At 48.2% G+C, this 15,191-nt stretch overlaps 1 protein-coding gene across 1 annotated transcript in view; it reads right to left on the bottom strand.

Moving 5' to 3' along the window:
• Positions 1–2,252: 2,252 nt before the first annotated feature.
• Positions 2,253–15,191, bottom strand: part of snd1 (staphylococcal nuclease and tudor domain containing 1) — a 326,061-nt gene continuing 313,122 nt past the window's right edge. Inside the window, exons 23-24 of the mRNA XM_046328833.1 lie at positions 4,885–4,929; positions 2,253–2,564 (exon numbers count right to left, since the gene is read on the bottom strand). Of these exons, the coding sequence (XP_046184789.1) occupies positions 2,493–2,564; positions 4,885–4,929 (117 nt within the window). The 3' untranslated portion in view covers positions 2,253–2,492. The remainder of the gene's footprint in view (positions 2,565–4,884; positions 4,930–15,191) is intronic.

The raw sequence follows: 15,191 nt of genomic DNA, 5'->3' as shown, positions 1-15,191 counted from the left end.
TCTAAAAGGCTTTTGTTTCACGTCTTCAGATGAATGTACTAATTGGAAGTGGCTCTGGATAAGAGTGTCTAAATGTAAACGTAGCTCTAAAAGGCTTTTGTTTCACGTCTTCAGATGAATGTACTAATTGGAAGTGGCTCTGGATAAGAGTGTCTAAATGTAAACGTAGCTCTAAAAGGCTTTTGTTTCCCGTCTTCAGATGAATGTACTAATTGGAAGTGGCTCTGGATAAGAGTGTCTAAATGTAAACGTAGCTCTAAAAGGCTTTTGTTTCCAGTCTTCAGATGAATGTACTAATTGGAAGTGGCTCTGGATAAGAGTGTCTAAATGTAAACGTAGCTCTAAAAGGCTTTTGTTTCCCGTCTTCAGATGAATGTACTAATTGGAAGTGGCTCTGGATAAGAGTGTCTAAATGTAAACGTAGCTCTAAAAGGCTTTTGTTTCACGTCTTCAGATGAATGTACTAATTGGAAGTGGCTCTGGATAAGAGTGTCTAAATGTAAACGTAGCTCTAAAAGGCTTTTGTTTCCCGTCTTCAGATGAATGTACTAATTGGAAGTGGCTCTGGATAAGAGTGTCTAAATGTAAACGTAGCTCTGTAAACGTAAGACTTGATTTAACTGATAATGCTCTTAAATAACTAAAGACTATTGAACACTGTGGATTTAATAGCTGAATCAGTTGTTACTTTCAGCATGAAACAAAACCATTCACCCACTGCAGTTCTCCAGGACCGGAGTTGCTATTCCCTGTTGTACAGTGATGTGATCGAGCTATAAACAGATTATCATTAAATGTGTGCACAAAACTCTATGCATGGCAACATTTACATATCCAAAGTGTACATTTATTTTTGCATTCAAAATGCTGTGTAGTCAACTTGTAGAGTCGTTGCTCAACCTACATACTGTTTGAACTGATGCTAATAAATGTGACACTAACCAGCCACTTATCTGTCACTTATGTTTAAATATATCTAGTACAGTCGCGTGTGGTGTCATTCTGTGGTAACAACAAGGCTTATTTAAGATGCACATGAGATCAAGGTGTGTAAGAGTCATATAAATGGAAGAGTTGACCTACCAAAAGTAGCACTGGTACTTTTAAGTCCTTTGAGTAGAACTAGGACACCATAGCCTGGTAAAACCATACTGAAAGATGCGCTCAGCATGATTTAAATGGGGAGCGCAGCATCCGGTCTGGTTTAAACCAGGCTAAGGACATTAACAATCCTTGGTGAAATCTAGCAGCGTTGACTGTTTGGTGATTTAATTCCAGTAACAACATGCTTCTTTTTAATCATTTGCTCATTTTTATTCAGCATAATTTTTTAATACAACGACAAGGGCTGTAATAAGGAAACAAATTCAAACACTGTTTCTGCTACGGCATACAGAGACAGAGAGAGCGAGACAGAGAGACAGAGATTATGTCACCATCATATGTAAACATTACAGAAGGAGGAAGATGAGAAAATGCTGTTTGTCATGGTGTTCTGGCCACGAGAGAGAGAGAAGAAGAAAGACGAGAATAAAACACTCCCAACATAAACGTCGTCACACATAGGTATACATCAAGGACAGAAATAAGCTCGTCCGGTTGGTGTGGATCTCGAGCTAGCTTTTTAAAATTAACTTCATAAAACATAGCATTATTCATTTCTTGTCATTCATTAAGGAAGCGTTTCTCTCTGCAAAAAGCTGTTAATAATACAAGTGAATGGATCCGCTTCTCAAGGCCTAGCCCCTTTCCTGTACAACGGATAGGAGGGATTGGCTGTGGTAGGGATAGGGCAAGGTAGCGATGCGCATGATTAGTGTGGGCGTATGACATCACTAACCAGGAAAGGATGACATGGCAATTAACGGAGCTCTGCAGTGGGGGGGGGGGGGGGGGGGGGGACATGATAAGAACAACTGGTAGTGGCTCAGGAAGGGTGGAGAAGAGGAAGGATTGGACAGTCACTGTTTTTATGAGTTCATAGCTTTAGCGTGCTCTTTCAGAGTCCGGAGGGAGGAGGAGGATGAGGAAGGGATGTGCAGAGTAGCAGGAGAGAGGACCAGGAGGATGAGGAGGAAGAGGAGGAAGGGATGTGCAGAGTAGCAGGAGAGGACCAGGAGGATGAGGATGAGGAGGAGGAAGGGATGTGCAGAGTAGCAGGAGAGAGGACCAGGAGGATGAGGAGGAGGAGGAGGAAGGGATGTGCAGAGTAGCAGGAGAGAGGACCAGGAGGATGAGGATGAGGAGGAAGAAGGGATGTGCAGAGTAGCAGGAGAGAGGACCAGGAAGATGAGGATGAGGAGGATGAAGGGATGTGCAGAGTAGCAGGAGAGAGGACCAGGAGGATGAACATGGAATAAAAGGAAGAGAGAGAGACAATGCTTGTCCTTTACTTTGTTTTATTTTCGCTGAATCGTTTTCTGTCACTTTTTCTCGTCCAATGAGTGCATCTCGTCTTCCGCGTTGGTCTTTGGAATGGCACCGTGCGCTTTTCATTTTTTTAGTTTGTAGCCAAACTCGTCTGCGTCGTCGTCACGGAAGTCTCCGTAGCGCCAGATGTTGAGCTGAGATAAAACATGAGACAGAAAAGACCATGAGCGCTTAGTGTATAGCTGACAATAAAACAGACAAGCAACCGTCTCACATTAAACTTCAGTTCAAATGGGGAGCCTCAGCAGCCCCCCCCCCCCTGAGACAGAGAAAGAGACAGACAGAGCGAGAGACAGACAGAGAGAGCAAGAGAGAGACAGAGCGAGCAAGAGTGAGCGAGACAGGAAGAGGTAGAGACAGGGAGAGAGGAAGAGGTAGAGACAGGGGAAGGTAGACAGAGAGGTAGAGAAGTATAGAGAAAACATCAGTGTACTCTCACACCCCAGTGAGAACGAGGGGAGCATCATCATTGAATCCTTTCCAGAAGGGACCCGGTGCTTCAGCCGCATCCTTGTCTATTCCCTCTATTCCATTAAATTCACTCCGCTGAGCTCTGCATCCCTCATCAAGCATCCAGGCAATTTCCTGCTAAACGTTCCGTTTGACGTGCAATGGGAAGGGCGGTGGTAGTGTGTGAGGGGGCATTCTAGGTGTGTACGCAAGAAGTTGTGTGTGTGTGTGAGAGATGTTTCACGACACCAACCAAGGCCCCCTCCTCTCCTCATCAGCAGCGTGTGTTCAGCTGTTAACATGACGATTCACAGCCAATCAGTGCCCATGCTAATTTGCACTAGTCTTTAGGAAGCGGCTGCCATGTTGTCTTTCCTGTTTCTCTTCCGTCGATGCCTCGTCACTCGTTCCGGCCTTTTGGAGAACTACTATCTCATTTACACCAATTCTGCCTGTGATTGGATGATTGTTTGAGCATGGCGTTGCGTGATTGGACAATATGTCAAAGCAGTGAGAGAGTTTGTCTTGTGACTGGCTGCTGAAGAGAACTGTGCCTTCTTGAAGGTCACAGTGTTTAAGGAGGATAAATGGATGCCACCTATTCACCATAAAGTAGGTAAAAGAAGCACCCCAAGACTAGAAAACTAGTCTATATAAGGTCATTGGGCTATGCTCTTGGGCAAGATACAGTAAACAGTTACTGTATAACTAGGAGTATTAGGATTGAGCGGTGCAAGGATAATGATACTGGGCTGAAGCTGGGCGAGCGGACCCTGGGGTGTGTGGAGGTGGTCGAGCGGACCCTGGGGTGTGTGGAGGTGGGCGAGCGGACCCTGGGGTGTGTGGAGGTGGGCGAGCGGACCCTGGGGTGTGTGGAGGTGGGCGAGCGGACCCTGGGGTGTGTGGAGGTGGGCGAGCGGACCCTGGGGTGTGTGGAGGTGGGCGAGCGGACCCTGGGGTGTGTGGAGGTGGGCGAGCGGACCCTGGGGTGTGTGGAGGTGGGCGAGCGGACCCTGGGGTGTGTGGAGATGGGCGAGCGGACCCTGGGGTGTGTGGAGGTGGGCGAGCGGACCCTGGGGTGTGTGGAGGTGGGCGAGCGGACCCTGGGGTGTGTGGAGGTGGGCAAGAGTCCTGTGTGCCATGTGGATGCCATCTATCCCTCTCTCCCTCTCTTGCTTTCTTTCCATCAGCGTGGGCCTGCACAGACTGTGGTCCAGCATCCATTTAGGACAGCACTGCCTGCCAATGAGATGTGTCATGTCTTCAGAGAACAGACAGGTGGAGAGAAAGACAGAGGGAGCAGAGAAATGAAGGAGAGCTCCTTTCTTCTACTAGTAGTTGTAATTACAGCTTTGGAAACACGGTTTACCTGTCATGCCAATAAAGCCAGGCTGAATTTGTATTGTGTTGAGAGAGCTAGTACGAGAGAGAGAGAGAGAGAGAGAGAGAGAGAGAGAGAGAGAGAGAGAGAGAGAGAGAGAGAGAGAGAGAGAGAGAGAGAGAGAGAGAGAGAGAGAGAGCTAGTACGAGAGAGAGAGAGCTAGTACGAGAGAGAGAGAGCTAGTACGAGAGAGAGAGAGCTAGTACGAGAGAGAGAGAGAGAGAGAGAGAGAGAGAGAGAGAGAGAGAGAGAGCTAGTACGAGAGAGAGAGAGAGAGCTAGTACGAGAGAGAGAGAGAGAGCTAGTACGAGAGAGAGAGAGAGAGAGAGAGAGAGAGAGAGAGAGAGCTAGTACGAGAGAGAGAGAGAGAGAGAGAGAGAGAGAGAGAGAGAGAGAGCTAGAACGAGAGAGAGAGAGAGCTAGAACGAGAGAGAGAGAGAGCTAGAACGAGAGAGAGAGAGAGCTAGAACGAGAGAGAGAGAGAGCTAGAACGAGAGAGAGAGAGAGCTAGAACGAGAGAGAGAGAGCTAGAACGAGAGAGAGAGAGCTAGAACGAGAGAGTGAGAGTGAGAGTGAGAGTGAGAGAGAGAGAGACGTAAAGAGGTAGAGAGAGAGTAACTTACCCTGGCAGTCTTGGCAGACTCCTGACCGTTGAGATACTCCGTCACCTGAGAGAGAGAACATGCATTAGTGTTTCAACTAAACCAGACTGAATTCTGTGGAGAGAAACACATTGTGTGCATCCCAACTCTCTAATGTAGCCTCCTCGACTCGTCTCCTTTCCTTCATTGAAAATCGTCTCAGTGCAGATGAATGAGAAAGACACAAGTGGAGGACGCCACTTTAGACTATCAACACGCACAGACAAACACCTTCCCAACCATACATTCATAACACACATGTCGACAGGCTTCATTGGTAGCACTGCATTGCACATGGTAACAACAAAAACAGCTAGGTTGTGGGCTAGCGGATGCTAACCGCTAGCCCACGTGCTAACAGCTAACAACAGCGAGCAATCAAGCCATGTGGCTCTCGTCTATATCTTTTAGAGCCATCCTTTTAGCATTTAATTACAATCAAAATGCATTCACGTTTCACATGTCAGCGGTAGGCGAGCAGGGTATCAGAGGCGCACGACCTGCCTACGCTAGTGATGAAATCAGACCTGTATTGTGATTGTACTGCATCACAAGGGCAGGTTGATTAGTCGGCGAGGGCCCTGATAGAGCAGTGAATGATGGGAATAGAGTCAGGAAGTCAGAATCCTCTAGGATAGGTCTGTAAATGAAGTAGATTGTGCTCGTCTATGTCTGGGTCTTTGTAAGGGCTGGGAATGATGATATTAACACAATACTTAGGTGATGATATGTTATGTAGGGGCGGCAGGTAGCCTAGTGGTTAGAGCGTTGGGCCAGTAAACGAAAGGTTGTTGGATCGAATCCCCGAGCTGACAAGGTAAAAATCCATCGTTCTGCCCCTGAACAAGGGACACAAGTTCCCGGTAGGCCATAAGAATTTTTTCCTAACTGACTTGCCTAGTTAAATAAAGGTTCAATAAAATTATCACAATTCTACATGGATTGCGATTCGATACTGTGATTTGTTGTTCCAAACATACTGCTCACCATATGTCTGAGGCAGAGGAAAAAGATAGAGTCATGAGAAAACAAGTTTGATCAGTCATGTAAATGTGCTGAAAACAAATTGGCTTCCTACTTAAAAAGAAGATGGAGAACAAGCTATGAAGGAAAATACTGGAGATGTGGTGTGCAGGTACAGCCAACTAGCACACAAATAATATTATCAAAACTATGATATATCCTCAAATATAACTGTAGTGATTTTTCTCCCCCTTCCTTAGTCTTTGTGTAAGTGTGGGAGATTAGGCTGGCTTGGATAGACAGGATTTGACTTGTGATGCTTCGGCTCAGATGAGAGTGAGTGAGAGAAAGTGAGAGAGAGAGGAAGAGAGAGAGAGTGCGATATTGACAGAGAGAGACAGAAAGAGAGAGCGAGAGAGAAGCGGCAGACAGGCAGCGCTGGGCATATTGACCTCTTATTATGCCAGAGTGTCCATTTAGCCCCATTGACTGAGCCTGACGATGAGTCACAGGACACAGCATGACGAGACTGAGGGATGGGGGAGGGAGGTAGAGAGATGGAGGGAGGGGGTGGAGAAGAGTCTTAAAATGAGAGAGACAGAAAGGAAATGTCCGGTTACGGTCAAGAAAGACTGTGGGTATTGTCTGTCCGTGTGTGTGTGTGTGTGTATAGAGGCTGAACAGCTCCAAACCAGGAGGGTGCTCTGCACTGTGACTGAGCGGTTTAGCTCTACATGGTTCTGGCCAGCCCTCCTCTCTCTCCTCCAACCCAAGCTAACCCAGCCTCAGCTCTGGCTCCTTCCTGCCAGTGTGATCGATGGGGAGGCTTTTGCAGTGTGTGTCTCGGGTCAGTCAGGGGAAAAGTGGGTGAGGAGAAGGGGAGGAAGAGGGAGGATTCACAAGATGGAGGGTGGGTTGAAGAGGAGAAAATGGGTGATTTGGGAGAGGAGTGGGGAAGAGAAAGGGGTCAAAGGCGTTGAAGGGGGGAGAATAAGAGTGAGGAAGGGGTGGAGGAGGACAGGAAAAATAAGGGATGAGTCAAAGGCTGAGGGAGGGGGGACAGTGATAAGGCTGGGGAGAGAAGTGAGGGCTGAGAGGGGGGTGAACAGTGAGTCAAAGGCTGAGGGAAGAGTCTACTCTATACAGTGAGTCAAAGGCTGAGGGAGGGGGGGGCAGTCTACTCTATACAGTGAGTCAAAGGCTGAGGGAGGGGGAGGCAGTCTACTCTATACAGTGAGTCAAAGGCTGAGGGAGGGGGGGCAGTCTACTCTATACAGTGAGTCAAAGGCTGAGGGAGGGGGGGGGGGAGGCAGTCTACTCTATACAGTGAGTCAAAGGCTGAGGGAGGGGGGAGGCAGTCTACTCTATACAGTGAGTCAAAGGCTGAGGGAGGGGGGAGGCAGTCTACTCTATACAGTGAGTCAAAGGCTGAGGGAGGGGGGGCAGTCTACTCTATACAGTGAGTCAAAGGCTGAGGGAGGGGGAGGCAGTCTACTCTATACAGTGAGTCAAAGGCTGAGGGAGGGGGGGAGGCAGTCTACTCTATACAGTGAGTCAAAGGCTGAGGGAGGGGAGGAGGCAGTCTACTCTATACAGTAACATATTAACCACAGAGGGTTCCATCATGCATCATCACTGATCAGGAGAACAGATGAGACTCCCGGCCAAGGAAATGAACACAGACATAGGAGAACGGCAGATGTTGAAAACTGCAGAGCGTGGATTCTGCATCGGGTTTAATTGCTTAGCTAGCTGGTATACACTGGTTCATTTGATTTACAGCTGGATCGTACAGCTTTGTGTGTGTGTGTGTGTGTGTGTGTGTGTGTGTGTGTGTGTGTGTGTGTGTGTGTGTGTGTGTGTGTGTGTGTGTGTGTGTGTGTGTGTGTGTGTGTGTGTGTGTGTGTGTGTGTGTGTGTGTGTGTGTGTGTGTGTGTGTGTCAAAAACTGCAACCAAGCTATCAATCAAAGCTAACTAAGAGTGAGAATTTAGAAAAGGGGACAGCAGATGTTGACATATTCCCAAACAGAAGTGACCATACGGAGGTCCTAGTCCATAGCATTAACGTCTTACTTCAGAGGTCTGCGGTGACATTTGAGTGGCTGGGAGGGTCCGGACACGCCATGTTAAAAGTCTTTTAGCGCCCTGTGTCCTTCATGACTACTGATGTAGGTTAAAGTCCCTGGATGGAATTCCATCATCTTGTCATTTCCTTTCATCCACCACCAACCCACCTACCGTCTGCTTTGGAGACCTCTTAGAGTAACCCCATCTCAATAATGACCTCATATTTGGTCCTGGCCAATAGCAGGGGACTATATGGAGGCATTACTATATGAATGAAAGGGATCTGCCAGACAGCGAGCCAAGCTCTTTGTCCTTTACCTAAGGGGTGCCTTCCTGACAGACCGTCTCCTGCTGTTCTCTTCAGTACAGTATGTGAGAGCAGGAAACCAGTGTGTGTGCCTAGCATTCTCCTAATATGGGCCCATATGCTGTTCCAGAAAAGCCCTTTCAGGACCTTTTCACAGCCACCAGACGGCCTCTACACTGGAGAAGGACAATCACTAGCCAATAAACCAGCAAACAAAAAGAATATGGAACCAAATATCTCAACTAAATCAATAAATAGGATAGGGGGGGTAGGCGTTGTGTATTTCAGAATGATAGTAGGGGGAGAGGAGGAAGAACGAGAGACCGTAAGAGAGAGAGAGAGAGAGAGGGAGAGAGAGATAATAGTACTGTATGACCCCACAGAGCTCCATATGCCAGACAGATGCCCCTGGTCCCATCTATACCAGGTTGGTGTTGAACAACCTGCCACTACCTGGCAGACTGGGAGGTGGTGAGAATATGGTGTTGGTGAACAACCTGCCACTACCTGGCAGACTGGGAGGTGGTGGGAATATGATGTTGGTGAACAACCTGCCACTACCTGGCAGACTGGGAAGTGGTGGGAATATGGTTTTGGTGAACAACCTGCCACCACCTGGCAGACTGGGAGGTGGTGGGAATATGGTTTTGGTGAACAACCTGCCACTACCTGGCAGACTGGGAGGTGGTGGGAATATGGTGTTGGTGAACAACCTGCCACTACCTGGCAGACTGGGAAGTGGTGGGAATATGGTTTTGGTGAACAACCTGCCACTACCTGGCAGACTGGGAGGTGGTGGGAATATGGTTTTGGTGAACAACCTGCCACTACCTGGCAGACTGGGAGGTGGTGGGAATATGGTGTTGGTGAACAACCTGCCACTACCTGGCAGACTGGGAGGTGATGGGAATATGGTTTTGGTGAACAACCTGCCACTACCTGGCAGACTGGGAGGTGGTGGGAATATGGTTTTGGTGAACAACCTGCCACTACCTGGCAGACTGGGAGGTGGTGGGAATATGGTTTTGGTGAACAACCTGCCACTACCTGGCAGACTGGGAGGTGGTGGGAATATGGTGTTGGTGAACAACCTGCCACTACCTGGCAGACTGGGAGGTGATGGGAATATGGTTTTGGTGGTGAACAACCTGCCACTACCTGGCAGACTGGGAGGTGGTGGGAATATGGTTTTGGTGAACAACCTGCCACTACCTGGCAGACTGGGAGGTGGTGGGAATATGGTTTTGGTGAACAACCTGCCACTACCTGGCAGACTGGGAGGTGGTGGGAATATGGTTTTGGTGAACAACCTGCCACTACCTGGCAGACTGGGAAGTGGTGGGAATATGGTTTTGGTGAACAACCTGCCACCACCTGGCAGACTGGGAGGTGGTGGGAATATGGTTTTGGTGAACAACCTGCCACTACCTGGCAGACTGGGAAGTGGTGGGAATATGGTTTTGGTGAACAACCTGCCACTACCTGGCAGACTGGGAGGTGGTGGGAATATGGTTTTGGTGAACAACCTGCCACTACCTGGCAGACTGGGAGGTGGTGGGAATATGATGTTGGTGAACAACCTGCCACTACCTGGCAGACTGGGAGGTGGTGGGAATATGGTTTTGGTGAACAACCTGCCACTACCTGGCAGACTGGGAGGTGGTGGGAATATGGTGTTGGTGAACAACCTGCCACTACCTGGCAGACTGGGAGGTGATGGGAATATGGTTTTGGTGAACAACCTGCCACTACCTGGCAGACTGGGAGGTGGTGGGAATATGGTTTTGGTGAACAACCTGCCACTACCTGGCAGACTGGGAGGTGGTGGGAATATGGTTTTGGTGAACAACCTGCCACTACCTGGCAGACTGGGAGGTGGTGGGAATATGGTGTTTTGGTGAACAACCTGCCACTACCTGGCAGACTGGGAAGTGGTGCCACTACCTGGAATATGGTTTTGGTGAACAACCTGCCACTACCTGGCAGACTGGGAGGTGGTGGGAATATGGTTTTGGTGAACAACCTGCCACTACCTGGCAGACTGGGAGGTGGTGGGAATATGGTTTTGGTGAACAACCTGCCACTACCTGGCAGACTGGGAGGTGGTGGGAATATGGTTTTGGTGAACAACCTGCCACTACCTGGCAGACTGGGAGGTGGTGGGAATATGGTTTTGGTGAACAACCTGCCACTACCTGGCAGACTGGGAGGTGGTGGGAATATGGTGTTGGTGAACAACCTGCCACTACCTGGCAGACTGGGAGGTGGTGGGAATATGGTTTTGGTGAACAACCTGCCACTACCTGGCAGACTGGGAGGTGGTGGGAATATGGTTTTGGTGAACAACCTGCCACTACCTGGCAGACTGGGAGGTGGTGGGAATATGGTTTTGGTGAACAACCTGCCACTACCTGGCAGACTGGGAGGTGGTGGGAATATGATGTTGGTGAACAACCTGCCACTACCTGGCAGACTGGGAAGTGGTGGGAATATGATGTTGGTGAACAACCTGCCACTACCTGGCAGACTGGGAAGTGGTGGGAATATGGTTTTGGTGAACAACCTGCCACTACCTGGCAGACTGGGAGGTGGTGGGAATATGGTTTTGGTGAACAACCTGCCACTACCTGGCAGACTGGGAGGTGGTGGGAATATGGTTTTGGTGAACAACCTGCCACTACCTGGCAGACTGGGAGGTGGTGTGAATATGGTTTTGGTGAACAACCTGCCACTACCTGGCAGACTGGGAAGTGGTGGGAATATGCCACTACCTGGCAGACTGGGAGGTGGTGGGAATATGGTTTTGGTGAACAACCTGCCACTACCTGGCAGACTGGGAGGTGGTGGGAATATGGTTTTGGTGAACAACCTGCCACTACCTGGCAGACTGGGAGGTAGTGGGAATATGGTTTTGGTGAACAACCTGCCACTACCTGGCAGACTGGGAGGTGGTGGGAATATGGTTTTGGTGAACAACCTGCCACTACCTGGCAGACTGGGAAGTTTTGGTGGCCACTACCTGGCAATATGGTTTTGGTGAACAACCTGCCACTACCTGGCAGACTGGGAGCAGTGGTGGGGAATATGGTTTTGGTGAACAACCTACCACTACCTGGCAGACTGGGAAGTGGTGGGAATATGGTTTTGGTGAACAACCTGCCACTACCTGGCAGACTGGGAGGTGGTGGGAATATGGTTTTGGTGAACAACCTGCCACTACCTGGCAGACTGGGAGGTAGTGGGAATATGGTTTTGGTGAACAACCTGCCACTACCTGGCAGACTGGGAGGTGGTGGGAATATGGTTTTGGTGAACAACCTGCCACTACCTGGCAGACTGGGAGGTGGTGGGAATATGGTGTTGGTGAACAACCTGCCACTACCTGGCAGACTGGGAAGTGGTGGGAATATGGTTTTGGTGAACAACCTGCCACTACCTGGCAGACTGGGAGGTGGTGGGAATATGGTGTTGGTGAACAACCTGCCACTACCTGGCAGACTGGGAGGTAGTGGGAATATGGTTTTGGTGAACAACCTGCCACTACCTGGCAGACTGGGAGGTGGTGGGAATATGGTGTTGGTGAACAACCTGCCACTACCTGGCAGACTGGGAGGTAGTGGGAATATGGTTTTGGTGAACAACCTGCCACTACCTGGCAGACTGGGAGGCAGACTGGGAGGTGGTGGGAACAACCTGCCACTACCTGGCAGACTGGGAGGTGGTGGGAATATGGTTTTGGTGAACAACCTGCCACTACCTGGCAGACTGGGAGGTGGTGGGAATATGGTTTTGGTGAACAACCTGCCACTACCTGGCAGACTGGGAGGTGGTATTTTTCTGGTTCAGGATGAACAGATGATGTGCATCCTGTTTTTAGTACAGAGAGTACATTCATTACCATAGTGTCTGACTCAATGCAGGTGATGCCTTAGAACCCCATTATAGTCAATCTGAAATAATGTTCTTCATTTTGTACAACAAAGATAACGCTCGTTAGCAACACTAAGTATCAGTCGTATTATACACCCGATGCCTTCTCCGACTTGCAAAACATCCCTCTTTCCCTTTCCCCCAAAACACAAAAAATTCCATCTTATGAATAGTCAGCAATGGATTAACAACTGGTATCCAATTTATCTTCTGAACAGTCTGCCTCTGTACTTGTGAATAACAACTACTCCTCACTTCGTAGTTCTTTCCAGGCTTGTCTGACTCTGCAGTCCTGGGTGTTAGTCTTAAAAGCTGCAAAATGTAACTTTTTGGGCGACATGACCAAATTCGCATAGAAATTGAGTTATAGATCTGTCATTCTCATTGAAAGCAGGTCTAAGAAGAGGTCAATCTGTTCTATGTGCGCTATTTCTATGATTTCCGTTCTTAAGTTTACTTTCAGTTTTGTACACCAGCTTCAAACAGCTAAAAATACAATATTTTTGGTTATGGAAAATACATTTCAAGGGTTTAGATGGTACAATGATTCTCTACACTAGACTTGCTTGTTTTGTAACAGAAACTGAAATTAGGCAAACTATTAGAATTTGAGCAACCAGGAAATGGTGGAGCTATTTCTGCATAGTTCATCTTTAAGTGATATCCCTCACAGAGAGACTGGGAGATGGACCAGCTGTCTGTCTTTCCAATAGTGCATGGTGAGAGGAGACTCTGTTCTCCCCTTGTCTCTCCAGACATCCTGGTAACATGGATTTGATTTGAAAAGCCCCTCTTTTAATCACAGCAGTCTTCGTCAGAGACTGCTCCCTGGAGGCTGTGTGTGGGGGTGTGTGTGTGTGCCATCTGTGCATGTGAGTACGGTATGTCTGCCTGTGTGTGTGTTTGTGTGACTGCATCTCTGCATGCGCGTGTGTGTGTCCCTCACTGAAGTCCCTGTGAGGCATGCTGGGAGAGGCCCCGGTACATGCTGGTAGCTCCAGCAGTGTGGTCTGTCGGGGGCTTTCAGGCAGCGAGGGGGACAACGTGGCATGACAGCACACCGCAAACGATGGTTCGACGAGTTAAGGAGGACCAACGACAGGGGAGCGCCCCATCAGAGGACCTGGCTTCCGTGAGTGCAGGCACACAATACACCACGTTATATAGGCTATACACACACACATATACACTAGTATAGGACTGTTACGGTGACCGTATTACCGGCACGAGTCATGATCGCAGTCAAATTCCACGTGACCGCTTAGTCACGGTCACTAGGCTTCTCCAAGCTCTGATGCTGCTGATAGTAATTAGTAACCTACAAAAATTGCTAACTGCCTGGTACTCAGCACTCTATTGTCCCTCTAATCACTATGACATCAATGCAAATGTTATCAAAAATCTAATTCAAACACTTCATGAGAGTCCATAAGCTCATGTTGCAACATTTCTTTAGGCTATACAATTGTGTGAGAAAATAGAGTGATGGCCTCTATTAAAAAGAGGAGGATCCCATCCGCGTTCTATAGGCCAGGCCTACTATATTTATATCTCAGCTTTCCTAATATTAAGCACATTGCTTCACTTTACTACAGGAGTATAGCCTACCTGGCTGGCATGTAAATTAACTACAGGATAGCCAGATCAGGGCCTAACATAAGGACAACTCAGAGTATGCTATTGTGTTCATCTGAAATAGTCTACATTTTCTTCATATCGTGTTTCTTTAGACCTGTCTAAAACAAATAATATATTTGTTTTTGATGGTGTAGGCTATATTACATGGATTTATTAGACTTTTAAAAATGTAGATGTTCTAAAGGTCTGCATCAGTGGCTTGGAGGCTGTGTGTGGAAGCCAGGAGATGCTAAACATGTTTATGTTAATTAACAGTCAATTACCGTGAGACCGATAGTTATTAGCTTGACAATCACCAGCTGACAAAATGTCATGACCACAGCCCTACTCTTGGATAGAAACATTGTGAACAAGGTTTTTAAAAAGGTATGTGGGCCTACTTCATCTCCACACACACACACCAGGTAGAGACACACAGGCTGTGAACTTTGAGATTTGACCTACACAAGTGCATTTGATGGTAAAATACTCAGACAGACCAATGTAATGATGTTTCTTGTAGTTCATTTTCCACTGAAAGAAAATGTTGACCATATAAACCAGCCTATATTATTATGATACAACAAAAGAAAGTATTAAAAAAAGGGAACCCTATAGACATAGCTAAAGATGAGTTGGCAGAAAACTAGGGCAGACCTAGGTTAGAGTACCAGTAAAAGTTTGTTTCTATTTCTCTCTTTTATTGTCTCTCCCCATGAGATCACCCACTGTGAAGTGACAGAAGTTTAAATGACCTACACCCACTCTCCAACCCCAAACCTCACTTCCCCCCTCTGTCTCTCCCTCCTCTCCTGACCCCAGGGTGCGGGGGAGGCAGGAGTGTGTGTGTGTGTGGTCGGGTCAGGGGAAATATAGCTTGGCTAGTGGCGCATGTCACTGTCACCCTGGACATGTCACAAGGCCCCCAGAGCACTGCTGCTGGCAGTGTGTGTGTGTGGGTATGAGAGGTAGAGTCGATAGGAAAGTGTCCATTACGCGTTCAACACGAACTCTTACTGGTTAATGAGGTATCGAACAGTCAGGAGGAAGGGGCATGCTTTTGCACACTCCACAGTGTACTGGCGGGTGGGGGGGGTGTTGATGGGACATGACAGGGACCCATGGGAGGTTTAGGGTGAGGGGGTCGATGGCGAGCTGTCAACCAGACAAAGTTGGTTGAAAGTACTGCAAAAGGCCATTGAGTACACCACGACAAAAGAGTTAGCCTGTATGTCTCAGAACTGTCTATCTTTACTGCCTATGATAGGTGAGTGATTGGTTGTGTCTCTCTGTGTGTCTGTAGGGCCTCGGAGCCCCCCAGAGTCCGTGCTGCTATTGAGTACTCAATTTATCTCTGCTGTTCACTGATAAGGGCAGACAACTGTATTAACAGACAAACCTACA

Source organism: Oncorhynchus gorbuscha, linkage group LG25 (assembly GCF_021184085.1).
Source record: "Oncorhynchus gorbuscha isolate QuinsamMale2020 ecotype Even-year linkage group LG25, OgorEven_v1.0, whole genome shotgun sequence".
Taxonomy (NCBI): Eukaryota; Metazoa; Chordata; class Actinopteri; order Salmoniformes; family Salmonidae; genus Oncorhynchus; species Oncorhynchus gorbuscha.
The sequence above is the reverse complement of the archived record's forward strand: the minus strand, read 5'-3'. Positions and strand labels throughout refer to the sequence as shown.